The 27164-nt window shown below is 44.3% G+C and overlaps 1 protein-coding gene across 2 annotated transcripts in view; it reads left to right on the top strand.

The window, feature by feature from the left end:
* LOC121577003 (inositol 1,4,5-trisphosphate receptor type 2) overlaps positions 1 to 27164 on the top strand; it is a 144815-nt gene that overhangs the window by 74981 nt on the left and 42670 nt on the right. For both annotated transcript variants that reach the window (XM_041890679.1, XM_041890678.1), the window contains exons 38-45: positions 7268 to 7364; positions 8876 to 9063; positions 9716 to 9908; positions 15202 to 15464; positions 16532 to 16732; positions 26022 to 26132; positions 26705 to 26800; positions 26887 to 27006. In XM_041890679.1, coding sequence (XP_041746613.1) covers positions 7268 to 7364; positions 8876 to 9063; positions 9716 to 9908; positions 15202 to 15464; positions 16532 to 16732; positions 26022 to 26132; positions 26705 to 26800; positions 26887 to 27006 — 1269 coding nt within the window. The remainder of the gene's footprint in view (positions 1 to 7267; positions 7365 to 8875; positions 9064 to 9715; positions 9909 to 15201; positions 15465 to 16531; positions 16733 to 26021; positions 26133 to 26704; positions 26801 to 26886; positions 27007 to 27164) is intronic.

Raw genomic sequence — 27164 nt, 5'->3', positions numbered from 1 at the left:
TTATCCAGAGCGACTTACAAATTGGTGCATTCACCTTATAGCCAGTGGGATAACCACTTAACAATGTTTTTTTTTTTTTTTTTTTTTGTGGGGGGTAGAAGGATTACTTTATCCTATCCCAGGTATTCCTTAAAAAGGTGGGGTTTCAAGTGTCTCCGGAAGGTGGTGTGTGACTCCGCTGTCCTGGCGTCGTGAGGGAGCTTGTTCCACCATTGGGGTGCCAGAGCAGCGAACAGTTTTGACTGGGCTGAGCGGGAACTGTGCTTCCACAGAGGTAGGGGGGCCAGCAGGCCAGAGGTGGATGAACGCAATGCCCTCGTTTGGGTGTAGGGACTGATCAGAGCCTGAAGGTACGGAGGTGCCGTTCCCCTCACAGCTCCGTAGGCAAGCACCATGGTCTTGTAGCAGATGCAAGCTTCAACTGGAAGCCAGTGGAGTGTGCGGAGGAGCGGGGTGACGTGAGAGAACTTGGGAAGGTTGAACACCAGACGGGCTGCGGCATTCTGGATGAGTTGTAGGGGTTTAATGGCACAGGCAGGGAGCCCAGCCAACAGCGAGTTGCAGTAATCCAGACGGGAGATGACAAGTGCCTGGATTAGGACCTGTGCCGCTTCCTGTGTACAACTATGGCATAAGGGGACGACAAGCGGATAAGAGGCAATCCGTAATTTCGATTAAGACATTAATGAGCGAGCTAGGACAGACGTAGTCAATATAACTATTTGTTCAGCACTTTTGAAATGTACAGCGACAGAATTCAGAACATGGGCCGTACATTATTCTCCCTGTACACCAAGTCAGAACCGTAGGATAAATAAAGGGGGCATATAAGCAGACAATGAAAGCTCTTCCAATATTCGATGATTACATTTCTCAAAAACAGGTTATAGGCTACATGTGCACCACCAAGTCAGAACAGTAGGCTAAAATATGAGGGGAAAATAGACCAGATTATTAGGGTGAGGCACATGGTCTGCTAACAGCTTACTATAAATATAGTAGGCCTAGCCTATAGAAAGCTGTAGGGATCGTCCTCTTTAATAGAGGACATCAAAACTCTGTTTTCTTGCATAGTCTATAGAAATGTTGGGCCACATGAGCTCATGGGCTCTCATGAAGTGTTTTGATTTGATTTTCAATCATATTTGCATTGAGAGTGATGTGAGAGTGATTAGAGGGACAATAGAGTGCTGAGTAACAGGCAGTTAGCAAGTTTGGTAAACGGTCACCTGGAATTTGACTACGGTCATGACTTGTTACCGCCGGTTTGTCGGTAATATGGTCACCGTAACAGCCCTAAGCATGTGACCCCCCCCCTTCATACAGTGTTTATCAATAGATGTGTTTCATGAGAGGCAAACAAGCCTTGCTGCTTGGTGCCCTGCCATATAACCTCTGGACATCACACAGTCCTCCTGACAAAAACAGACCGCTGTGCCAGGAACCGATCAAACAATTTTAGCAAATCACATGCGCCACTTCCAAAGTGAACCCGCCGGCAAAGGGTCAGCCATTGAAGGAATGCTTGTTTATGCGCTCATGCTGCTATTTGTCTTCTATTTGCCTGAAAATCACAAATCTCACCAATTGCTTTCACATGCAGCTGTTAAGTTGTTTTGCTACTGCACCTCTTTGCGGTGGAAAGCATTTAAAACGGTGGTAGAGGAGCATGGCAATGGGGTTTGAGCCAGTATAAAGAAATGTTTTTGCATGCATGCGGTGTCAGGGTGTGTGTGTGGGTGGGTGGGGGGGGGTGGGGGGGGGTTGTTTACCAGAAAACGGCGTGGGTGAGAACGGGGGCGTGTCATCTGCCACGTGAAGGGAGCGGAGCGCTGTAGGACTGCAGCTATAGAACGGGGTGCAGGCAGGGGACACTGAGGGAGAGGGAGACGGAAAATAAAAGAGAGTAAACAGCTGCTATAGCATTGCTGTAGTGTTCATGCTTAGACAACTTGAAGAGATTTTAGGTGCATTGATTTTTCTCCTCCCATGTAGTCATTTTCCCTCCCTTTGTGAAAAGAAGCCTGTCTTTGAAGCAGCGTCTCACAGCTAGGTGATATGGATGGGCAGGAGGCTCTCTCTCTCTGTGTTTGGGCTGAGAGGGTGGCGTTTGGCTGTTAACTCTTTCATTACCCAGAAAGTATCGGACATTGGCAACAATTGTTATATGAAATGTGACAGATCAGTGATAGATCACATTCCTTCTTACCAATTTCATATGGATATAAGGAGCATGTACATATGTACTGTAGGCCTAGAGTAAGTTGAATCGGATTTGAGTTTTGTAAACTTGCGATGATCTAAGACTTAGGAAATGGAGCATTGGAAATAATGGTAAATCAAACGATCTGTCGAACGTTCTATCTGGCATTGACGTCCTCTGATGTTCTGCTTTTCGTTTCAGTGCTTTTCATGGTTGTATTGTAGTAATGGCCTATACTTTAGTAACCTGTTGAATAGTGCTATGATACAGTATACCATAGGGCTAGTTACACACAGACTTCCCTCCAATTATAGTTAAGTAGATCCACCCTGCTTCCGGTCTCTGCTTCTGCTCAGCCATGCGAGCACAGGTGGAAACATTGTATTCTAGTGTAACGCTAGACCAGTGTTTCCCCTCCACTATCAGATTCCCCCCCCTACCCATAAAATCGTATTCATTATGATGTAATCAAAAAATGGATTCTATATTAGTTGGGCCCATATTCATAAAGCGTCTCGGAGTAGGAGTGCTTATCTATACTGAACAAAAATATAAACGCAACAATTTCAACAACGTTACTGAGTTACAGTTCATAGAAGGAAATCAGTAAATTGAAATAAATTAATTAGGCCCTAATCTATGGATTTCACATGACTGGGGAGGGGTGCAGCCAATCAGAATATGTTTTTCCCCACAAAAGGGCTTTATTACAGACAGAAATACCCCTCAGTTTCATCAGCTGTCTGGGTGGCTTGTCTCAGACGATCCCTCAGGTGAAGAAACCGGATTTGGAGGTCCTGGGCTGGCGTGGATACCTGTGGTCTGCGGTTGTGAGGCCGGTTGGACATATTGCCAAATTCTCTAAAATGACGTTGAAGGCGGCTTATGGTAGAGAAATTACATTAAATTCTCTGGCAACAGCTGTGGTGGACAATCCTGCAGTCAACATGCAAATTGCACGCTCCCTCAACTTGAGACATCTGTGGCATTTTGTTGTGTGACAAAACTGCACATTTTAGTGGCCTTTTATTGTCCTCAGCACAAGGTGCACCTGTGTAATGATCATGCTGTTTAATCAGCTTCTTGATATGCCACACCTGTCAGGTGGATGAATTATCTTGGCAAAGGAGAAATTCTCACTAATAGGGATGTAAACAAATTTGTTCACAACATTTGAGAGAAATAAGCTTTGTGTGGGTATGGAACATTACTGGGATCTTTTATTTCAGCTCAAGAAACATTGGACCAACACATTACATGTTGCATTTATGTTTTTATTCAGTATAGGATAAGGTCCCACATATAATTCATTATTATCTAAAAGGCAAAACTGATCCTAGATCAGCACTTGTACTCTGAGACGCTTTATGAATACAGGCCCTGGCCGGCGAGACTTCAAGTGTCTGTTGTGGTGAGACTTTCACACTTCCCACAAACAAGAACTCAGATTGGAAACTTTTCAGCCAATGTTTTATTCCAAAATTCTCTAACTTTACCCTCCCCAGCTGGCCCCAGTAGTACCACCTGTAATTGACCGTGGTCTGACCCAGGGAGTGTGCTCTGTTGATAGGCTTAGCTTTCACTAGCTTCCCCTGAGTGCCTGGTTCTTTGTGTCTGTCTGGGCTGGGGCTCTACTCTCAGCCTCCTGCCTGAGTGGTGAGACCTCCCAAACATGCATGGAGGAGAGGGGAGCTCAGCCCGAACTGCACAGCCTCACCTCGGACAACCAGATCCGCAGTGTGGCGTGCCTGCGCACGTTTTAAAAGCCCACACAGCTAGATCTTCCTCTCTCGCTCGCTCTTTCTCTCCCTCTCTCTCTCTCCCTCTCTCTCGCTCCCACTCTCTAGCTCTGTCCTCACATCACCTGACTGGAATTTTTCAGACTCCATGCAGCAGCAGACCAATAAGTCAGGCTGGCACAACTCGCTCTCTCTCTTTCGCGCTCTCTCTCTATCGCTTGTGCGCTCTCTCTCCTCGTCCCTCTGCAGAGCTGGCCAGCAGACCACATCACCCGAGGGGGAGGCAGCTAGGGAGAGAGACAGGGGGAGCCCGGCTGCACTATCCCTCTCTTTTAGGATGTGAGAGAGAGTGGCGAGAGACCGACATCGCCTTTTTAGAAAAAGGGAAATCAATCAATCAAAAATAAACTAATTGCTGTTGAGTTACCTTAAAACACAGCTTGGCGTGTTAGTTTGCACTCTGTGCATATATGTATAAATGTCTGATTGAGTGGGAATGAGCCGAGTTGGCTCACTGAATCATCACCTGCAGTCCATGAAGGGTGTGTGTGTGCGCGTATTTGTGTGAGAGCCTGTGTGCTCACGCGTGTGTGTGCGTGCCTGCACTTGTGCACAAGCCGGTGTGTGTGGTGTGTGCGTGTGTGAGGGCTCAGCTCAGCTCTTAGCCAGATGGTGCAGGTAGACGGCTGTCTCTGCTGACTGCAGATGAGTTAGTGTTTACTGAGACAGGGAACATCAGCTGCACGTGCTCTCTTTCCACCAGAAGGCTGCTCCTTTCCTCTCCGTGCCTCTCCTCAGGATACTTATTTGAAGGGCTTCAGCTCAACTTCACTTTTCTTTGGAACTCCAATGGATCCTGTTGTGTTTTTGGTGTGCACTCTGTCCGTTTTTCCCCTCTGTGGTATCCCATGCGAGAAAGGATCTGTCGTTTGTCATGACGTGGTCCTCTGTGGCGGTTGCCATGGAAATGGGTTGACCCCTGTGTCAGTTCATCGCTCCCTCCCTCCCTTTATCAATCCCTCCTTTGCTGTACCCTCCCAATACATATTGGGGGTAAAAAAGGGAGGGGGAATCTAGAGCTTACAAGTATTCTACCTGCAGGACTGGTTTATACTTCAGTCACACACATACTGTATTGCGCAATCAGAGAGAGGGGGTCGTTATTTCAGTGGCTCGCACTAGAGAGGGCGAAGGTCACGAGTGGGGGCGTCTCTCCCCAGCGAGGCAGACTAGAGGAAGAGAAAAAGAGAGAACATCCCCACTCTCTCTGTTTGCCTTCCCTTGTCATTTCCAAGCCAGCAACCACCAGGCGTTATGTAACACATTCTCCCACGGGAAGCACAGGATCAGTAGCTAGTGTACCGTACCTTCAGCTCCGCTTCAATTTCCTTCTTTCCTCTCTTTCCTTTCTTTCTTTCCCTCTCTCTCTCTCGGTCTCCCACTCTCTCTCTTTCTCTCTCTCGGTCTCTCTCTCTTTCTCTCTCTCGGTCTCTCTCTCTCTCGGTCTCTCTCGGTCTCTCTCTCTCTCTCTCTCTCGGTCTCTCTCTCTCTCGGTCTCTCTCTCTCTCGGTCTCTCTCTCTCTCTCTCTCGGTCTCTCTCTCTCTCTCTCGGTCTCTCTCTCTCTCTCTCTCGGTCTCTCTCTCTCTGTCTCTCTCTCTCTCGGCTCTCGTCTCTTCTCTCTCTCGGTCTCTCTCTCTCTCGGTCTCTCTCTCTCTGGTCTCTCTCTGTCTCTCTCTCTCTCTCTCTCTCTCTCTCTCTCTCTCGGTCTCTCTCGCTCTCTCTCTCTCTCTCTCTCTCGGTCTCTCTGTCTCTCTCTCTCTCTCTCTCTCGGTCTCTCTCGGTCTCTCTCTCTCTCGGTCTCTCTCTCTCGGTCTCTCTCTCTCTCTCTCTCTCTCTGTCTCTCTCTCTCTCTCTCTCTCGGTCTCTCTCTCTCTCGGTCTCTCTCTCTCTCTCGGTCTCTCTCTCTCTCTCTCTCTCTCGGTCTCTCTCGGTCTCTCTCTCTCTCAGTCTCTCTCTCTCTCTCTCTCTAGTCTCTCTCTCTCTCGGTCTCTCTCTCTCTCGGTCTCTCTCGGTCTCTCTCGGTCTCTCTCGGTCTCTCTCTCTCTCGGTCTCTCTCTCGGTCTCTCTCTCTCTCGGTCTCTCTCTCGGTCTCTCTCTCTCTCGGTCTCTCTCTCGGTGTCTCTCTCTCTCTCTCGGTCTCTCTCTCTCTCTCTCGGTCTCTCTCTCTCTCTCCGGTCTCTCTCTCTCTCTCTCTCTCTCTCTGTCTTTCTCTCTCGCTCTCTCTCGGTCTTTCTCTCTCGCTCTCTCTCGGTCTTTCTCTCGGTCTCTCTCTCGGTCTCTCTCGCTCTCTCTCTGTCTCTCTGTCTCTCTCTTTCTCGGTCTCTCTCTCTCTCTCGGTATCTCTCTCTCTCTCTCTCGGTCTCCCTCTCTCTCTCTCGGTCTCCCTCTCTCTCTCTCGGTCTCTCCCTCTCTCTCTCTCTCGGTCTCCCTCGCTCTCTCTCGGTCTCCCCCTCTCTCTCTCTCGGTCTCCCACTCTCTCTCTCTCTCGGTCTCCCACTCTCTCTCTCGGTCTCCCACTCTCTCTCTCTCGGTCTCCCACGCTGTCTCTCTCTGTCTCTGTGGAAGGAGTCGCTTCTTCTCAGAATGTAATTTTAACAATTACATCAATCCATGTTGCTTATGTAACGATCTCCCTTGTGACGTTGTCTTATTATATGACTCCATTAGCTGAGTATTGGCACCCTATAGCCACAGTGTACTGAATATGTGTAGGATGTACCACAGAGTTGTGTAACGTGAAAAGGCCAACAACGGGTGACATCTCGTCTCACCAGACGTAAAAGCCATAGAAATAGACTTACTAGAATGGCCAAGGCCCCTCGGACCACGACAATTGGACTGCACCCTCATGGAGACACTCAAAATGGTCTATATGGTTTTATAATTCTATATATTTTGCAAAAGATTCCATTTAATAAAAATAGAAAGACTGAATATATATGACTGTGTTCCAAATGGCACCCTATTTCCTTATGGGCCCTGGTAAACAGGTGTCATTTTGAGATGCAACCTTTGTGTCGTGACTGAAAAAGAATGCATGGAAAATGTGTTTTTCTTTGGTGTCTCCGAGTGTTGATGGGAAGTAAAAACAATGTTACCTGAGCGAACCCCGCTGTATGGAGAATTTAGTTTTTCTCTGTTACACACAGATAGTGAGAGAGAAAGTGTGTGTGTGTCTGCGTGCATGTGTTTCTGTCTGGCGTACAACAGACACGTTCAGAGTCGGATCTGGATTTAATCTTTTTCATTTCTCTCCTCCCGTAGGGAAACGTGTTAAGGAAGATTCTCCTCACTCGCTACTTTGGAAATCAAAGGCTTCACTCCAAATCAGAGTTTGGGAGCGGGAACAGCTCAGCTGGAGGTACTGAACACGCCCCCGAAAAACCTCAACTATACCTTAAGGGATACTTCGGGATTTTGGTAATGAGGCCCTTTTATCTACTACCCCAGAGTCAGATGAACTCGTGGATACAATTTTTATGTCTCTGCATGCAGTTTGAAGGAAGTTGTAACTAGTGCTAGCCCAATTGCTAACTAGTGTTACCCATAGACTATCAGTCATCTGCTAGCAGGCCTGTAGATACCCATAGATTTTGCTAACAGTAGTTAGCATTGGCTCAAGAAACTACCTCTAACTTCCTTCATACTGGACAGAGAGACATAAAAATTCATCTGACTGGGGAAGTAGATAAACGGCATCGTTTCCAAAATCCCAAAGTTTCCCTTTAACAATACTCCCTGTTACTCAGAGGGAGTGAGCAGATAACATGCAGTATTGGCTAAAACCATCGGCTATTATTTATTCTTGATAGTTATTTACATTTTACATTTTAGTCATTTAGCAGACACTCTTATCCAGAGCGACTTACAGTTAGTGAGTGCATACATTTTTTTTTCATACTGGCCCCCCGTGGGAATCGAACCCACAACCATGGCATTGCAAGCGCCATGCTCTACCAACTGAGCTACACGGGGCTATATAAGAGGATATAAGACATACACATACAAACCCTCGGTTCCAAATCAGACCTGGGTTCAAATAATATTTGAATTCTTTCAATCACTTTTAGCGTTTGCTTTAGGTTCAGGGTTCCGGTCTGGAAGCACGTTTTCCACTGTAGTTTAGCTGAAGCCGTGCCCAAAAGGACAATTACCAAAGACGGCCCAATAGATAAGTCCTATACTGAAATTGTTTTGCAGTGTCATGTACACGTTTTAAAATGGGATTTAAGAAAAATAAAAGAACAATACAAATAACTAATAGTAGTTGAACCCAGGTGTCGTGACGTGACATATTAATATGGTGACTGTTATTTATCGAATCAACTAACTATGTTTAATTGTCACTCGATTAAATTAATAATGTAACAATTAACTAATTAGGAATTTGGGGCACCGCGGAAGAAGTTGTTTAAAGAGTTACAATCTCCCGAATTAAACTCTTAGAAGATATATGTTATATATCGATAACAGAGATAGTTATGTTGTTCCACCGTCTTTAATGACATCACAACATAGTAACGAATTCGACATGATTGTTCTTTAAGTCCCTACCGACCATTTCCCACAATCTTTGTGGTAGAAATATTGTTTCATTATTCATTATATGGATGTTGGAGTTTTGGCAGGAAGATTCTCTGTGTTAACAAAGGGGTCCTTTCTCCCAATACTTCATGGCAAGGAAGAGAAAGTCTACACGGTATTTACGACCGGTCATTAAACTGGCCCCCAGGAGAGGGGGTGTTCAAACTTTTGTCTAGCTGGCATCTTTGATCCTCAGCCCATGAGGGCAAGTCATGACACAGGTCTGTTCCAAATCATGTCCTGCCATTTCCCCAATCCAATCAGTCTGATCTATATGTCCATCTGCAGGTGGCTCTTTGGTGCAGGACTCTGACAAGCCGAGCAGCAGCATGGTAGATATCCAGTGTCTGCTAGACAGTGAGGGAGCCTCAGAGCTGGTCATAGACCTTATCGTCAGCACCAAGAACGACCGCATGTTCGAGGAGAGCATCCTGCTAGGCAACGCCCTGCTCCAGGGGGGAAACACTCAGATACAGGTGGGTGGGGAGGAGGTGAAGGTTGAAGGGCACACTCACTCACACACACACAGGTGGGTGGATGCACACTCACGGCAATCAGATGGTTTAGTTAAACGTGCACACACACCCAGACACACACTCCGATACCAGTGTTTATCTTCTATCTGAGGGGTTCCCAAACTTTTTCACTCAGGACCTGTTTCCAGCATTGAGGAACATCCCACCCCCTCCCCCGCACGCACGCACATGCGCCACGTCGATTTCTATGGGCACAAGCACAGTTCATGACACAAACTGTTCACACCCCTTTTGTTGGCTGAGAGAAAATGTTGCCGTTTTTTAAAGCTAATTTCCTGCAATTCTACACATTTTGCCATGTCTTATGTGTATTCATGTCATATTTGAGTGACTCAAACATTATAACAAAATCTACGGGTTAAAAAACCAAGCTAAAAAACTTTAGCTGACATGGGCTAGTTGATCTGGACATTTCTGACAAGCTTTCGAAGTTATGCAATGACTGATATGACAAGAGGAAAACTAATGATGCACTACCCAATTTTGCACTTTGTGCATTCTACTAGTACAACTTTCAAGAGTAATTTGAAAGCCCCATAGTTTGGGAACCACTGTTCTATCTAATGGTCGATTACACTTCTTCCCCCTTCAGAACTCATTCTACCACCAGCTGCACAAGCAGAAGAAGTCGGAGCACTTCTTCAAGGTGTTCTACGACCGCATGCGTCTGGCCCAGCAGGAGATCCGGGCCACTGTGTCCGTCAACATGTTCGAGGTCAGCACCTGCAGGAAGAGAGACGAGGACGTCGACGTCAGTCACAGTGGCATCCGGCTCAGGAGAACACGTATGTTCTAATTCTGTCTCCATAGAAATAGAATGACTGGAACTGACATTCTCTTTCAAGTCGTCGTTGTTGCATGATGGGTGGGACGGCGGCCATATTGAGTGTCCCCACAAGTGTACTTTCAAATTGCCCTGGTCTGGCCTAGTGTTGCACGGTATACCAAAACATCGGTACGTTTTCGATACTAGAACATGAAAAACAGTTTGGTAGTAGAATTTGTTACTTTCGGTACTTCTGTCAAATAAGATGCAGCGCACACTTATATAAAAGAAGAGGTTGCTTCTTCTATGCAAATGTTTTTCATCAGTACAATAAAATAAATCCCAAATGTTTTTAATCTATAGCCCCATGAAATCAGCCAAAACAAGCTCAATAACTCAATGCATGCACACACTCCTATTGAATATGCATTCACCTGTATTGTGAATAGGGCTGGGCTACATCTTGATTTACCCAGTTAATCAATAGAGATTTACCATTCAAATAAATGATTAGCATTATGTTGTTATGTAGTTCGGTAAAAACAAAGTCAAATTGATTGTATAGTTGATTCATTAATGTATACATGGCTGTCTCTGAAATATTTACCTAAAATGTAATGATATTGATCTCAAAAGATTGTCTGGATCAATTGCCATTCGGTGACTTTGGCTAATACGGCTAGATTTTTATTGTCGTGGTATCATTTTGGTATCGAGTATCGTGATGGCGTCTAGTATTGTGATACTAAGCCTGGTGTCTATATCGAAGTCAAAATTCTGGTATCATGACAACACTACTCTGGCCATACTAATAATTTGATTTAAATGGTCCTCTCCTCCATACCCCATACTTGGTTCCATTAAGCATCTGTACTTATGTGTTCTGATGTATACCTGTGTGTCTGGAATGTTTTGTCTGTGTCTGCTTTTGGTGGAAAACTCTATTTCCCCTCTGGGGGTCAATAACATTTATTCGGTTCCAATACCTGTTCTCTATTTAGTTCCTCAGCTGCAGTCTTTCCCCTCCTTACTGGCCTTCCCCTTGTTTCATGGGAGAACAAGTCCAGACATGTTGTCTGTGAAGCAGCAGATATTGTAAAATGTCCACTGTCCAGCGCTCCACAGACTGAAGAATCAGAGGTGTGGAAGGTTGAGTGAATTAAATAGCAAGGGACCAGGGAGGAGTGTGGGAGGTGGAGAGGGAGCTAAGTTTCAAAGCTGCTGAGTCATAGGATCATGCCCTGAACATGACCATAGAAGTCTCCATGGAGACGATGGGGCTTAGGCCACTGAGATCAGAAAAGGGCTCTCAATGCAGACATACAGATAATAGGCCTTGAGTGTGAATTTGAGTAGTATGTAATATTGTTTAATACTGTAATATACAGTAGGAGTAAAACTGTGTAGTATATGCATTGTTCTTCAAAGGTTTACAACTCCAGCCAGGACTACATAGCAATAGGAAGGGACTCATAAGGTCAAAGGTTGCTTCCATTTCTCTCTTTGCTGACATCAGACTCCAGGTGCCCAGTTGATCCCTCTTGGCAGGGTCATTTACCCATTTAATCAGCAGTGTGACTACAGTAAATGTAATATGTGTGATTTCCCCTGTAGTATCACTGACCCAGTAGTCTGGGGTGATTCTGTGGTTGTGTTGTTCCTGTTTCGCCCCCATGCCTGCGGTCACATGTCAGGGGCCATGTGAGGGGTCACATCAAATCAAACTTTATTTGTCACATGCGCCAAATAAGGTGTAGACCTTACCGTGAAATGCTTACTTACAAGCCCTTAACCAACAATGTAGTTCAAGAAAGAGTTAAGAAAATATTTACCAAATAAACTAAAGTAAAAATAAGTAACACAATAAAATAACAATAACGAGGACATATACAGGTGGTACCGGTACCGAGTCAATGTGCGGGGGTACAGGTTAGTCGAGGTAATTTGTACATGTAGGTAGGGGTAAAGTGACTATGCATAGACAGCGGGTAACAGAAGTGTAATTTTTTTTTTGATATGTAAATAGTCTGGGTGGCCATTTTATTAATTGTTCAGCAGTCTTGTGGCTTGGGGGTAGAAGCTGTTAAGGAGCCTATTGATCCTAGACTTGGCGCTCCTGTACCGCTTGCCGTGCGGTAGCAGAGACAACAGTCTATGACTTGGGTGACTGGAGTCTTTGACAGTTTTTTGGGCTTTCCTCTGACACGCCTAGTATATAGGTCCTGGATGGCAGGAAGCTTGGCCCCAGTGATGTACTGGGCCGTACGCACTACCCTCTGTAGTGCCTTGCGGTCAGATGCCGAGCAGTTGCCATACCAGGCGTGATGCAACCGGTCAGGATGCTCTCGATGGTGAAGCTGTAGAACTTTTTCAGGATCTGGGGACCCATGCCAAATCTTTTCAGTCTCCGGAGGGGGAAACGGTGTTGTCGTGCCCTCTTCACGACTGTCTTTGTGTGTTTGGACCATGATAGTTTGTTGGTGATATGGACACCAAGGAACTTGAAACTCTCAACCCGCTCCACTACAGCCCCGTCGATGTTAATGGGGGCCTGTTCGGCCCGCCTTTTCCTGTAGTCCACGATCAGCTCCTTTGTCTTGCTCACACTGCCAGGTCTCTGACCTCCCTATAGGCTGTCTCATCGTTGTCGGTGATCAGGCCTACCACTGTTGTGTCGTCAGCAAACTTAATGATGGTGTTGGAGTCGTGTTTGGCCACACAGTCGTGGGTGAATGGAGTACTGGAGTGGACTAAGCATGCACCCCTGAGGGGCCCCAGTGTTGAGGATCAGCGTGGCAAACGTGTTGTTGCCTACCCTTACCACCTGGGGGCGGCCCATCAGGAAGTCCAGGATCCAGTTGCAGAGGGAGGTGTTTAGTCCCATGGTACTTAGCTTACTGATGAGCTTTGTGAGCACTATGGTGTTGAATGCTGAGCTGTAGTCAATGAACAGCATTCTCACATGTGTTCCTTTTGTCCATTTGGGAAAGGGCAGTGTGGACTGCTATTGAGATTGCGTCATCTGTGAATCTGTTGGGGCGATATGCGAATTAGAGTGGGTCTAGGGTATCCGGGATGATGCTGTTGATGTGCGCCATGACCAGCCTTTCAAAGCACTTCATGGCTACCGACGTGAGTGCTACGGGGCGGTAATCATTTAGGCAGGTTACCTTCGCTTCTTTGGGCACAGGGAATATGGTGGTCTGCTTGAAACATGTAGGTAGTACAGACTCGGGCAGGGAGAGGATGAAAATGTCAGTGAAGACACTTGCCAGTTGGTCCGCGCATGCTTTGAGTACACGTCGTGGTAATCCGTCTGGCCCCGCGGCTTTGTGAATGTTGACCTGTTTAAAGGTCTTGCTCACATCTGCTTCCGAGAGCGTTATCACACAGTCGTCCGGAACAGCTGGTGCTCTCATGCATGCTTCAGTGTTGCTTGCCTCGAAGCGAGCATAAAAGGCATTTAGCTCGTCTGGTAGGCTTGCGTCACTGGGCAGCTCGCGGCTGGGTTTCGCTTTGTAGTCCGTAATAGTTTTCAAGCCCTGCCACATCCGGCGAGCGTCAGTGCCGCTGTATTGACACTTTGCCTGTTTGATGGTTCGTCTGAGGGCGTAGCGGGATTTCTTATAAGCGTCCGGATTAGTGTCCCGCTCCTTGAAAGCAGCAACTCTAGCCTCGATGCGGATGTTGCCTGTAATCCATGGCTTCTGGTTGGGATATGTACGTACGTTCACTGTGGGGACGATGTCGTCGATGCACTTATTGATGAAGCCGACGACTGAGGTGGTATACTCCTCAATGCCATTGGATGAATCCCGGAACATATTCCAGTCTCTGCTAGCAAAACAGCCCTGTAGCGTAGCATCCACGTCATCTGACCACTTCCATATTGAGCGAGTCACTGGTACTTCCTGCTTTTAGATTTTGCTTGTAAACAGGAATCAGGAGGATAGAATTATGGTGAGATTTGCCAAATGAAAGGCGAGGGAGAGCTTTGTATGCATTTCTGTGTGTGGAGTAAAGGTGGTCTTCTCATCTGGTTGCACGTGACATGCTGGTAGAAATTAGTGCATTAAAGTCCCCGGCCACAAGGAGCGCCGCTTCTGAATGTGCATTTTCTTGTTTGCTTATGGCCTTATACAGCTCGTTGAGTGCGGTCTTAGCGCCAGCATCGGTTTGTGGTGGTAAATAGACGGCTACGAATAATATACATGAGAACTCGCTTGGTAGATCGTGTGGTCTACAGCTTATCATAAGGTGAGCAATACCTCAAGACTTCTTTAACATTAGACATTGCGCACCAGCTGTTATTGACAAATAGACACACACAGATTCTCTGTCCTGCTGATGCATGAAAAATCCCGCCAGCTCTATATTATCCATGTCGTCGTTCAGCCACGACTCAGTGAAACATAAGATATTACAGTTTTTAATATCCCGTTATTAGGATATTCTTGATCGTAGATCATCCATTTTGTTTTCCAATGATTGCACGTTGGCCAATAGAATGGATGGTAGTGGAAGTTTACTCACTCGCCTACGAATTCTCAGAAGGCAGCCCGACCCCGCCCCCTTTTTCTCCATCTTTTCTTCACGCAAATGTCGGGGATTTGGGCCCGTTCCCGAGAAAGCAGTATATCCTTCGCGTCGGACTCGTTAGAGGAAAAAATCTTTGTTCAGTGCGAGGTGAGTAATCGCTGTTCTGATGTCCAGAAGTTCTTTTCGGTCATAAGAGATGGTAGCAGCAACATTATCTACACAATAAGTTAAAAAAATAAGTTACAAACAATGCGAAAAACTAACAAAATAGCACAGTTGGTTAGGAGCATGTAAAACGACAGCCATCCACTCCAGCGCCATTAAATCCAAAACTAGTCTTTCAAAGGGCCATTCTACCCAGACGAGTTGTTTTGACCAAAAACCCCAACTACTCAGTTACGGTAATTTCAGAATTATTACAAAGAAGTGTTTGTTTCATAAGATTTCATATGAGTTTGCTATCAGTTTCACTGAGAGGGAAGCATTGAAAAACACTGATGACATTCGATTGGCTCACAGTGAGCTCCAGGGTTGGGGTCGATTTAATTTCAATATAACCATATCAGGTCAGGAAGTGTATTGCAATTCAAGTGATGACATAATCGAAAAAATTATGCAACATTTTCATATCATGAATTGTAATTCCACTTCAAAATCAACCTTTAACCCTGGTCCGCAGAAATCCTCGACATTTCTGGAAATCCTGTGAATGTCTAGGAATGTTTCCAGAATTTTGCAACCTTTCAGTGACCCACCCCCTCCTCCTCCTCTAGCAAAAGACTCTTCCCTGCACATGATAGACAACATGCGTGGCCAGTTGAAGGAGGCGTCCTCGGCCACCTCCAAGGCCTTTGTCTCCTTCCGGAAGGAGCGGGACACGGACCTGGAGGTGCTGGAGGGCCAGGCCGGTGAGGGGCCCGGGGGAGTGGCCGAGGAGAGGGAGGAGGAGACCCAGATGAGCCGGTCCATCACCATCATGAAGCCTATCCTGCGATACCTGCAGCTGCTCTGTGAGAACCACAACAGGGACCTGCAGGTATTGAATTGAATAAACCTTATTGATCCCCAGAGGGGATATTGGATTTGTCACCAGCATTGGCACTGTATGGAGAGATCATAGTTCCTCTGACCACAAGCTGAACTTCATGGTGTTTACCATGTTCACCTGATGAGTGAATCATAAGTGAATCATCTCAAAAGGGATTAGCAGGTAGTCCTACTGCATTTGAGGAAACAGATTCGATTCTGAGATGAGTTGAGCATTATAATTTTTCTTCTCATCCCCATTATGAGTCACAACCGCCACAGAGATCTTACGGCAGCCTATCATAGCACCACCTCTAGATAGGAATCCAGCGTTTATGCAACCATCTGGGTTTTATATCCAGTTTACAGGGTATTATTGTCAATACACACAGAGTATACACAATATTTGGAACACCTGCTCTTGCCATGACATATACTGACCAGGTGAATGCAGGTGAAAGCAATGATCCCTTATTGATGTCACTTGCTAAATCCACTTCAATCAGTGTAGATGAAGGGGAGGAGACAGGTTAAAGAAGGATTTTTAAGCCTCGTGACAATTGAGACATGGTTTGTGTATGTGTGCCATTCAGAGGGTGAATGGGCAAGACAAAATATTTAAGTGCCTTTGAACAGGGTATGGTAGTAGGTGCCAGGCGCACCGGTTTGTGTCAAGAACTGCAACACTGCTGCATTTTTCCACGCTCAACAGTTTCCCGACTGTATCAAGAATGGTCCACCACCCAAAGGACATCCAGCTAACTTGACACAACTGTGGGAAGCATTGGAGTCAACATGGGCCAGCATCCCTGTGGAACGCATTCTACACCATGTAGAGTCCATGCCCTGACGAATTGAGGCTGTTCTGATGGCAAAAGGGGGTGCAACTCAATATTAGGAAGGTGTTCTTTAATGTTTTGTACACTCAGTGTATGTCTCAAGCTTTTATTCTGAAATGTTGACACACCCTGCTTTAAACCCAGATCAGATGTGCTCACACTCCGATAGGATATCATGCAAGTATCCTATGAATATGAACCACCTTTTTTCCCCCTCCTGGTTCCTCCCTGAATCCAGAACTTCCTGCGGAACCAGAACAACAAGACCAACTACAACCTGGTGTGTGAAACTCTGCAGTTCCTGGACATCATGTGTGGCAGCACCACTGGAGGCCTGGGCCTGCTGGGACTCTACATCAATGAGGGCAACGTGGACTTGGTCCGGCAGACCCTGGAGACCATCACAGAGTACTGCCAGGGACCCTGCCACGAGAACCAGGTAGGGGACCACCACTACCAACCAGGTCACCCCAAAACTGTGCCAGTATAGAGTAGGTCATTTGGAATCACACTCTTGTGATGAGGTGTCCCTGCCTGAAACTTGTAAACCCAAATTATACAATATAGTGTAACCCTCGTACCACAAGGATTTCCTCTTTGTCTAATGTTTAAGACGTTGAACAGGAGTCCTAGGGCCTCATTTATAAACGTTGTGTACGCACAAAATATGCCCCAAAACATGCGTGTGCAAGTTTTCACGCAAAAGTTTGCATTTATAAAAACTGAACTTGACTGGAGAGTGTGCTTATCGTCCCGCGAACTTTAGACTATGCATACGCACAGTTTCTAGTGGTTTAAGTATTGCATTGCATGAAAACAAAAGTACTGTAGCCTGAATATACAGCGCATTCGGTAAGTATTCAGACCCCTTCCCCTTTTCCACATTTAGTTACGTTACAGCCTTATTCTAAAATTGATTAAATTGTTTTTTTCCCCTCATCAATCTACACACAATACCCCATAATGACAAAGCAAAAACTGGTTTTTAGAATTGTTAGCAAATTTATTAAAATAAGAAATCAGAAATATCACATCTACATACAGTGGGGGAAAAAAGTATTTAGTCAGCCACCAACTGTGCAAGTTCTCCCACTTAAAAAGATGAGAGAGGCCTGTAATTTTCATCATAGGTACACGTCAACTATGACAGACAAAATGAGAAAAAAAAATCCAGAAAATCACATTGTAGGATTTTTCATGAATTTATTTGCAAATTATGGTGGAAAATAAGTATTTGGTCACCTACAAAGAAGCAATATTTCTGGCTCTCACAGACCTGTAACTTCTTCTTTAAGAGGCTCCTCTGTCCTCCACTCGTTACCTGTATTAATGGCACCTGTTTGAACTTGTTATCAGTATAAAATACACCTGTCCACAACCTCAAACAGTCATACTCCAAACTCCACTACGGCCAAGACCAAAGAGCTGTCAAAGGACACCAGAAACAAAATTGTAGACCTGCACCAGGCTGGGAAGACTGAATCTGCAATAGGTAAGCAGCTTGGTTTGAAGAAATCAACTGTGGGAGCAATTATTAGGAAATGGAAGACATACAAGGCCACTGATAATCTCCCTCGATCTGGGGCTCCACGCAAGATCTCACCCCGTGGGGTCAAAATGATCACAAGAACGGTGAGCAAAAATCCCAGAACCACACGGGGGGACCTAGTGAATGACCTGCAGAGAGCTGGGACCAAAGTAACAAAGCCTACCATCAGTAACACACTACGCCGCCAGGGACTCAAATCCTGCAGTGCCAGACGTGTCCCCCTGCTTAAGCCAGGCCCGTCTGAAGTTTGCTAGAGTGCATTTGGACGATCCAGAAGAGGATTGGGAGAATGTCATATGGTCAGATGAAACCAAAATAGAACTTTTTGGTAAAAACTCAACTCAGTCGTGTTTGGAGGACAAAGAATGCTGAGTTGCATCCAAAGAACACCATACCTACTGTGAAGCATGGGGGTGGAAACATCATGCTTTGGGGCTGTTTTTCTGCAAAGGGACCAGGATGACTGATCCGTGTAAAGGAAAGAATGAATGGGGCCATGTATCGTGAGATTTTGAGTGAAAACCTCCTTCCATCAGCAAGGGCATTGAAGATGAAACGTGGCTGGGTCTTTCAGCATGACAATGATCCCAAACACACCGCCGGGCAACGAAGGAGTGGAGGAATGGGCCAAAATACCAGCAACAGTGTGTGAAAACCTTGTGAAGACTTACAGAAAACGTTTGACCTGTGTCATTGCCAACAAAGGTATATAACAAAGTATTGAGAAACTTTTGTTATTGACCAAATACTTATTTTCCACCATAATTTGCAAATAAATTCATAAAAAATCCTACAATGTGATTTTCTGGAATTTCTTTTCTCAATTTGTCTGTTATAGTTTACGTGTACCTATGATGAAAAGTACAGGCCTCTCTCATCTTTTTAAGTGGGAGAACTTGCACAATTGGTGGCTGACTAAATACTTTTTTTCCCCACTGTAAGTATTCAGACCCTTTGCTATGACACTTGAAATTGAGCTCAGGTACATCCTGTTTCCATTGGTCATCCTTGAGATGTTTCTACAACTAAATTCAATTGATTCGACATGATTTGGAAAGGCACACACCTGTCTATATAAGGTCCCACAGTTGACAGTGCATGTCAGAGCAAAAACCAAGCCATGAGGTCGAAGGAATTGTCCGTAGAGCTCCGAGACAGGATTGTGTCGAGGTACAGATCTGGGGAAGGGTACCAAAACATTTCTGCAGCATTGAAGGTCCCCAAGAACACAGTGGCCTCCATCATTCTTAAATTGAAGAAGTTTGGAACCACCAAGACTCTTCCTAGAGCTGGCCACCCGGCCAAACTGAGCAATCGGGGGAGAAGGGCCTTGGTCAGGGAGGTGACCAAGAACCCGATGGTCACTCTGACAGAGCTCCAGAGTACCTTTGTGGAGATGGGAGAACCTTCCAGAAGGACAACCATCTCTGCAGCACTCCACCAATCAGGCCTTTATGGTAGAGTGGCCAGATGGAAGCCACTCCTCAGTAAAAGGCACTTGACAGCCCGCTGATGAAACCAAGATTGAACTCTTTGGCCTGAATGCCAAGCGTCACGTCTGGAGGAAACCTTGCACCATCCCTACGGTGAAGCATGGTGGTGGCAGCATCATGCTGTGGGTATGTTTTTCAGCGGCAGGGACTGGGAGACTAGGCAGGATCAAGGGAAAGCTGAACGGAGCAAAGTACAGAGAGATCCTTGATGAAAACCTGCTCCAGACCGCTCAGGACCTCAGACTGGGGTGAAGGTTCACCTTCCATCAGGACAATGACCCTAAGCACACAGCCAAGACAACACAGGAGTGGCTTCGGGACAAGTCTCTGAATGTCCTTGAGTGGCCCAGCCAGAGCCCAGACTTGAACCCGATCGAACATCTCTGGAGAGACCTGAAAATAGCTGTGTAGCAACGCTCCCCATCCAACCTGACAGAGCTTGAGAGGATCTGCAGAGAAGAATGGGAGAAACTCCCCAAATACAGGTTTGCCAAGCTTGTAGCGTCATACCGAAGAAGACTCGAGGCTGTAACCGCTGCCACAGGTAGCTAAATATAATAACAAGATGCAATCATTTGCCATTAGTGAGAAGAGCGAAAATCTATTTATTTTATCTTTGCATTCTAAAATAATTAGAAATAGGCATACGTTTCCAATTATTTATTTCATTTCCATTGCAGAAGAAATTCCTCTCCTTTTCTTTCTACTCTCGAAATAGCCTATAGACCTACAACAAGTTAGGTTACCATTCGTCCCATCTCTCATTTAATTGGTCCCACTTCACAGTAGTAAATTGATAAGCCATTTAAAGTATTTTGCTATATTCGATCCAAAGCGCATTTTAATGGTAGAAGAGATGGTTCACCTTTTCCATTGACGTTTGTAGGCTACTACATTTGAATACTGTAACGTCAGATTTCTCCAGTAAACAATATTTCATTTATAAACATAATACATACAGTGGGGGAAAAAAAGTATTTAGTCAGCCACCAATTGTGCAAGTTCTCCCACTTAAAAAGATGAGAGAGGCCTGTAATTTTCATCATAGGTACACGTCAACTATGACAGACAAAATGAGATTTTTTTTCTCCAGAAAATCACATTGTAGGATTTTATATGAATTTATTTGCAAATTATGGTGGAAAATAAGTATTTGGTCAATAACAAAAGTTTCTCAATACTTTGTTATACACCCTTTGTTGGCAATGACACAGGTCAAACGTTTTCTGTAAGTCTTCACAAGGTTTTCACACACTGTTGCTGGTATTTTGGCCCATTCCTCCATGCAGATCTCCTCTAGAGCAGTGATGTTTTGGGGCTGTCGCTGGGCAACATGGACTTTCAACTCCCTCCAAAGATTTTCTATGGGGTTGAGATCTGGAGACTGGCTAGGCCACTCCAGGACCTTGAAATGCTTCTTACGAAGCCACTCCTTCGTTGCCCGGGCGGTGTGTTTGGGATCATTGTCATGCTGAAAGACCCAGCCACGTTTCATCTTCAATGCCCTTGCTGATGGAAGGAGGTTTTCACTGAAAATCTCACGATACATGGCCCCATTCATTCTTTCCTTTACACGGATCAGTCGTCCTGGTCCCTTTGCAGAAAAACAGCCCCAAAGCAAGATGTTTCCACCCCCATGCTTCACAGTAGGTATGGTGTTCTTTGGATGCAACTCAGCATTCTTTTTCCTCCAAACACGACGAGTTGAGTTTTTACCAAAAAGTTCTATTTTGGTTTCATCTGACCATATGACATTCTCCCAATCCTCTTCTGGATCATCCAAATGCACTCTAGCAAACTTCAGACGGGCCTGGACATGTACTGGCTTAAGCAGGGGGGACACGTCTGGCACTGCAGGATTTGAGTCCCTGGCGGCGTAGTGTGTTACTGATGGTAGGCTTTGTTACTTTGGTCCCAGCTCTCTGCAGGTCATTCACTAGGTCCCCCCGTGTGGTTCTGGGATTTTTGCTCACCGTTCTTGTGATCATTTTGACCCCACGGGGTGAGATCAGTGGTCTTGTATGTCTTCCATTTCCTAATAATTGCTCCCACAGTTGATTTCTTCAAACCAAGCTGCTTACCTATTGCAGATTCAGTCTTCCCAGCCTGGTGCAGGTCTTCAATTTTGTTTCTGGTGTCCTTTGACAGCTCTTTGGTCTTGGCCATAGTGGAGTTTGGAGTGTGACTGTTTGAGGTTGTGGACAGGTGTCTTTTATACTGATAACAAGTTCAAACAGGTGCCATTAATACAGGTAACGAGTGGAGGACAGAGGAGCCTCTTAAAGAAGAAGTTACAGGTCTGTGAGAGCCAGAAATATTGCTTGTTTGTAGGTGTCCAAATACTCATTTTCCACCATAATTTGCAAATAAATTCATTAAAAATCCTACAATGTGATTTTCTGGATTTTTTTCTTCTCAATTTGTCTGTCATAGTTGACGTGTACCTATGATGAAAATTACAGGCCTCTCTCATCTTTTTAAGTGGGAGAACTTGCACAATTGGTGGCTGACTAAATACTTTTTTTCCCCCACTGTATATACTGTATCATTGCAGAATAAATTCATCACCTTTTCTGGCCATGATGAGTTCATATTCTCGAAGTAGCCATACAACATATTACCATGTGCATCCCTCATTTAATTGGGTCTATTAGATAGGCTAAATTAAATTTCCAGCAATTTTCCCCTGACAGGGAGCGAGGTTTATAACATACAGTAGAATTTAACAGGTGAACAGAGAGTTTATATTTTGCGTGTAGGGGGGGGAGGACAGAGTTTGGGAAACCCTGGTGTAGGCTACCACTGTAAGTAGGCCTACTGTAGTTTTCATTTTCTTCTTAGTAGACAACGTTTCAGAGTTCGTGGGCATTGCAGCATATTTAGAAAATGGAAAAAGTTAAAGCATTATTGCATTCAAACGATCTGTTTACAGGTCCACAACAATTTGCAATTATTTTTATCAGAAACGGTCACATACAGCAAATGTTACCGCAAAATAAATCATTCTGCTAACACCTCCAAAGATATTTTCTCAAGTGCGCCATGCAATGCGATTTCCTTTAGATACTGTCTTGGTCAATACTTCCAAGGTATACAGCAAGTAAGGGCATTATTGTCACCATAAAAGGTGAATGATGGGTGTTATAATGCTCGTTCACAATCGCACAGTTTTACAACAGGTCTGATTTATGCGTATGGCGTGCGCCATGTTTATAAATCTCAATGGCACACCCAGATATTTAGTGTTACATTTACACAACGGTTATAAATTAGGCCCTTGGAGTCACCAACCGTTTACACCAGAAAATGTAGGTTGCTGTGTTCACTTTACCATGGAAGATGATGAATAGTGTTGCTATTTTGGAGTTGGATTAATACCATGCAAGATCATAACTGTATGCTACACCAGTGTTTCCCAAAGGTTTAAATTTGGTCAGGAGGCCTGTCCAACACGTGAGCATGACATCGATGTGACAACCATGGACAGTAACAGCCATGCATGTTTGAATAAGATACACATACAGCTCCCACTCACATTAATCATACATCAGCACTTTCACAGTTGGCAACAGCACAGGAAAAATCCCTGATGTATGTCACATTGATGGTAGTGCGTTGATTTTGTGGTTCAAGTGTAGCCATGTAAACCATTTAAATGAATGTACAGCAAATGTGGGGGTGTTCAGTAACATGTGAATCATGCTGTTCATGTCAATTTATGAAGGGGTTGGGAAGTTACACTATTAGCCTACGATCCTGCCAAACAGACAACAGTATTGTCTAATTGAGTCTAAAACATCTTAAAGGGATAGTTCACTTTTTGGAAGTTGTAGCTCAGGGATTCTTGAAAGATGGGACAATCTCTACTTTTTTCTCACAAACATATTTCTTAATATTAACAACATTTGAAATGTATATTTTGATAGATCAAAGTATCAGCTGTCACACCATGTCAAAAGCAACAATGTCCTAATAAATAAATCATATAATGCAACTAACTGGATTTATGATAACTTCGTCAGGCTCCATAAAAGGCATTTCATTTGTTCATTTATTGCCTAACAAGTATTTAAAGGCCTTGATTGTTTAATTCTAACATTAGAAAATTAAAATATACTGAACAAAGATATAAACACATGTAAGGTGTTGGTCCGATGTTTCATGAGCTGAAATAAAAGATACCAGTCATTTACCATACGCACAAAAAGCTTAGTTATCTCAAATGTTGTGCACCAATTTGTTTATATCCCTGTTAGTGAGCATTTCTCCTTTGCCTAGATAATCCATCCACCTGACAGGTGTGGCATATGAAGAAGCTGATTAAACAACATGATCGTTACACAGGTGCGCCTTGTGCTGGGGACAATAAAAGGCCACGTTATCACACAACCCAATGCCACAGATGTCTCAAGTTTTGAGGGAGTGTGCAATTGGCATGCTGACTGCAGGAATGTCCACCAGTGTTGTTGCCAGAGAATTGAATGTTCATTTCTCTACCATAAGCCGCCTCCATCGTCGTTTTAGATAATTTGGCAGTACGTCCAACGTGTAACCACGCCAGCCCAGGATCTCCACATCCGGCTTCTTCACCTGCGGGATCATCTAAGGAGGGGGGTGCTGCTGAGGAGTATTTATGTCTGTAATAAAGCCCTTTTGTGGGGAAAAACTAATTCTGATTGGCTGGGCCTGGCTCCCCAATCATGTGAAATCCATAGATAAGGGCTTGAATTAATGAATCTATTTCAATTAACTGATTTCCTTCTATGATCTGTAACTCAGTAAAATCTTTAAAATTGTTGCATGTTGCGTTTATATTTTTGTTCAGCATATGTTATATAAATCTCCAAACTTATTTTTGTTTTGTGTTATAGCGCTATATAATGCTCCAGGGCTAATTTCGTTAGCATTTTTGCATGTTTTTTTAAATTCAGAACTTAAAACAACATTTCTAAAGCAAACATTATCCCTTAGATCTAGCACAGCAAATACTTCAATAGTTTAAGCATATGTTGCAGAACAGTGATTGAACGTTTTTTTGGGGGGGAAATATATCTTAAGGGGGTTAGCCATCAGTGATGGAGTTGAGAAGCCACTCACGGAGTTGACAACAAATACTCAAAACAGACATATTTTTGCCTCGAATACAAACATTTGTAAAATGGAGAAAATTATTCATTTTAAAATCCCCAGTAAAATCAATCATTCTATCAGATCTTCCAGCACTCTTCCAGGAATTGACGTTAGACAAAAATCTGATGTTGATGTTTAACGGCGTTGACAAAAATGTCATTTTTCTTCATTCAAGTGGTGTATATAAAGTAGCAATCTTGTCTTTCCTCAGTTGCTTTATGACTGTAAAACCTAATTTAAAATACCGTAATTTTCGGACTATAAGCCACGCCTTTTTTCCCATTTTTCGACCCTGCGGTTTATATAACGGTGCGGCTAATCTATGGATTTTTACAGCTAACGGCCACTAGAAGACCTCCTAAATCTATGGATTTTACAGGTTACAGTCCACCAACTTTAACTCTATGGGCTCTATGACCGGTCCGCGCCCCCCACCTTTAAGCGGCGGGCTCCAGCAGGACAAGCTGGAGGCCGGAAAAGAGTGAGACAGGTAGCGCACAAAAGTAAAAGTGGAACCGAGAGTGGTACGAGAGACAGAACGAGAGACAGAACGAGAGACAGAACGAGAGACAGAACGAGAGCAAGACAGACAGACATTACGAGAGCGAGACAGTTTCTCTTTCCCGACAATCCCCTCTGTGCACGAACCCTTACGTATGGTAATTAAACATTAAAACACCTGCGGCTTATAGTCCAGTGCGGCTTATATATGTACACATCATTCAATATCATTCAATTTAGCTGCTGCGGCTTATACTCCGGTGCGCCTTATAGTGCGGAAAATACGGTAAACATATTTGTCCCAAAATTCACAGCCTATCTTAATCTACCCGGTTGATGGAGTTGACCGTTTATGGTTGTGACCCATGGTGATTTTAATATTGTTTGTTTAAATCTATCAAAAGTAGAAAACTTTACAGACCATGAGTAGTCTTGTTGCACTTCATGTAATCAGGACATGAAGAAGGGGTCCTTATGATATAGTTGGCCCTGCTTATTCCTGATTTAATTTAGGATTTTAGACAAACCTGACGGAGTTGACAATCTCCAGACATTTATTTTTAGGAATCACAGTTTTGAGAGGAATATTCTTTAAAGTCAGAGAGGAATATTGCAATAAACTCCATAAGATCCTTTTTCAGTTAATATTAATTATTGTCTGATTTTAGAATTTTAAACCGTTATTTGGAGAGTTTGAAATTGGGATCATTTGCTTCGGACAAGGCCATTTCCGGTCATAGAGCCGACATGGAAGCTCATAATATTGAAAATATTTAGAACATTCTAAAAACAAATCTTTCCCCTTATAAAATTGCCCTAAATGTAACATTTTAGCTCAAATAATGCCACAAATTTTTTTTTAATCCCCTGCCGGACAAGGATTGTCCCGACTTTCAAGAATCTCTAAGCTTATTGTCAACTTACTGTACCTAGGGTTTTGTCATTTGAACTATCTCTTTAAATCAATGTTGGTTTCACTATTATACCTCCAATGGAAAGTTGTTCTCATTTTAAAGTTTGCTTTTCACTCACTAACTAACCTATTGCTGTCCCAGTCCTGTATAGCCAAGCACGAGTCTAACGGCATCGACATCATCATAGCTCTAATAGTCAACCCCGTCAACCCTTTAGGGAAGCATCGACTGGACCTGGTGCTGGAACTCAAGGTTAGCATGCCTCTATACGAGACCCCTTTGTGTGTTCAGTGGAAGTCAATGGCTTGATAAGCAGCAGATAAATAGTTCATTTATACCTACATGAATATTGTATAGGTATCCTATCCAGCCCTATATACAGTAAATTGACCGTTCATACTTCACATACAAAGTTATCACTATCAATGGCAGTCATTTGAGAGTCCATTTCTTGTTAAAAGTCCCATTTGTCCTTGTGTGGTTATGGCCTTACAATGTGATATCCGCTGAGATGTTAGTGAGGGAGGAATGCACTGTTTCTTTCCTCCTTTCTTTAAAAAATAAATGTATTTCCTCCCTCACTAACATCTCAGCGGATATCACATTGTAAGGCCATAACCACACAAGGACAAATGGGACTTTTAACAAGAAATGGACTGGATGGATAGGATACCTATACAATATTCATGTAGGTGTAATGGACTATCCATCAGTTCATTCATTCCTTTAGTACTAGTTTTGAAGTCTGTTTCCTCCCAGTAACATAGATGATTGTGTAGTGGGTTAGGATGTGATGGTAATGTGACATGGTCTCTGTGTGATAGAACAACGCCTCCAAGCTGCTGCTGGCCATCATGGAGAGTCGCCATGACAGTGAGAACGCAGAGAAGATCCTTTACAAGATGAGGCCCATGGAGCTGGTGAGTGGCTCTACACACACACACAAGCACACACATCAAGCACACAAAGACAAGCACACACACCGTACTGACAATGTGTGTTCCAGGTGAATGTGATGAAGGAGGCATATGCCCAGGGGCTGGAAAGTGAGGCTGAGGAGAACGCTTTAGCAGACCAGATCAAACCTAAAGACGTGGGACACAACATCTACATCCTGGCCCACCAGGTAACACCATGACGTGTGTGTGTGTGTGTGTGTGTTTCTTTTAACATACATAATTGAGTGTGTGGGAGAGATTTTGTGAACCATGTATATTCATGCTTTAAAAAGGGCCCAATGAGTACATCAATGTCACAGAATAGACGGTAATTCACTTATGTGTC

The sequence above is a fragment of the Coregonus clupeaformis genome, chromosome 11 (genome assembly GCF_020615455.1).
Source record: "Coregonus clupeaformis isolate EN_2021a chromosome 11, ASM2061545v1, whole genome shotgun sequence".
Classification (NCBI taxonomy): domain Eukaryota; kingdom Metazoa; phylum Chordata; class Actinopteri; order Salmoniformes; family Salmonidae; genus Coregonus; species Coregonus clupeaformis.
The sequence above is the reverse complement of the archived record's forward strand: the minus strand, read 5'-3'. Positions and strand labels throughout refer to the sequence as shown.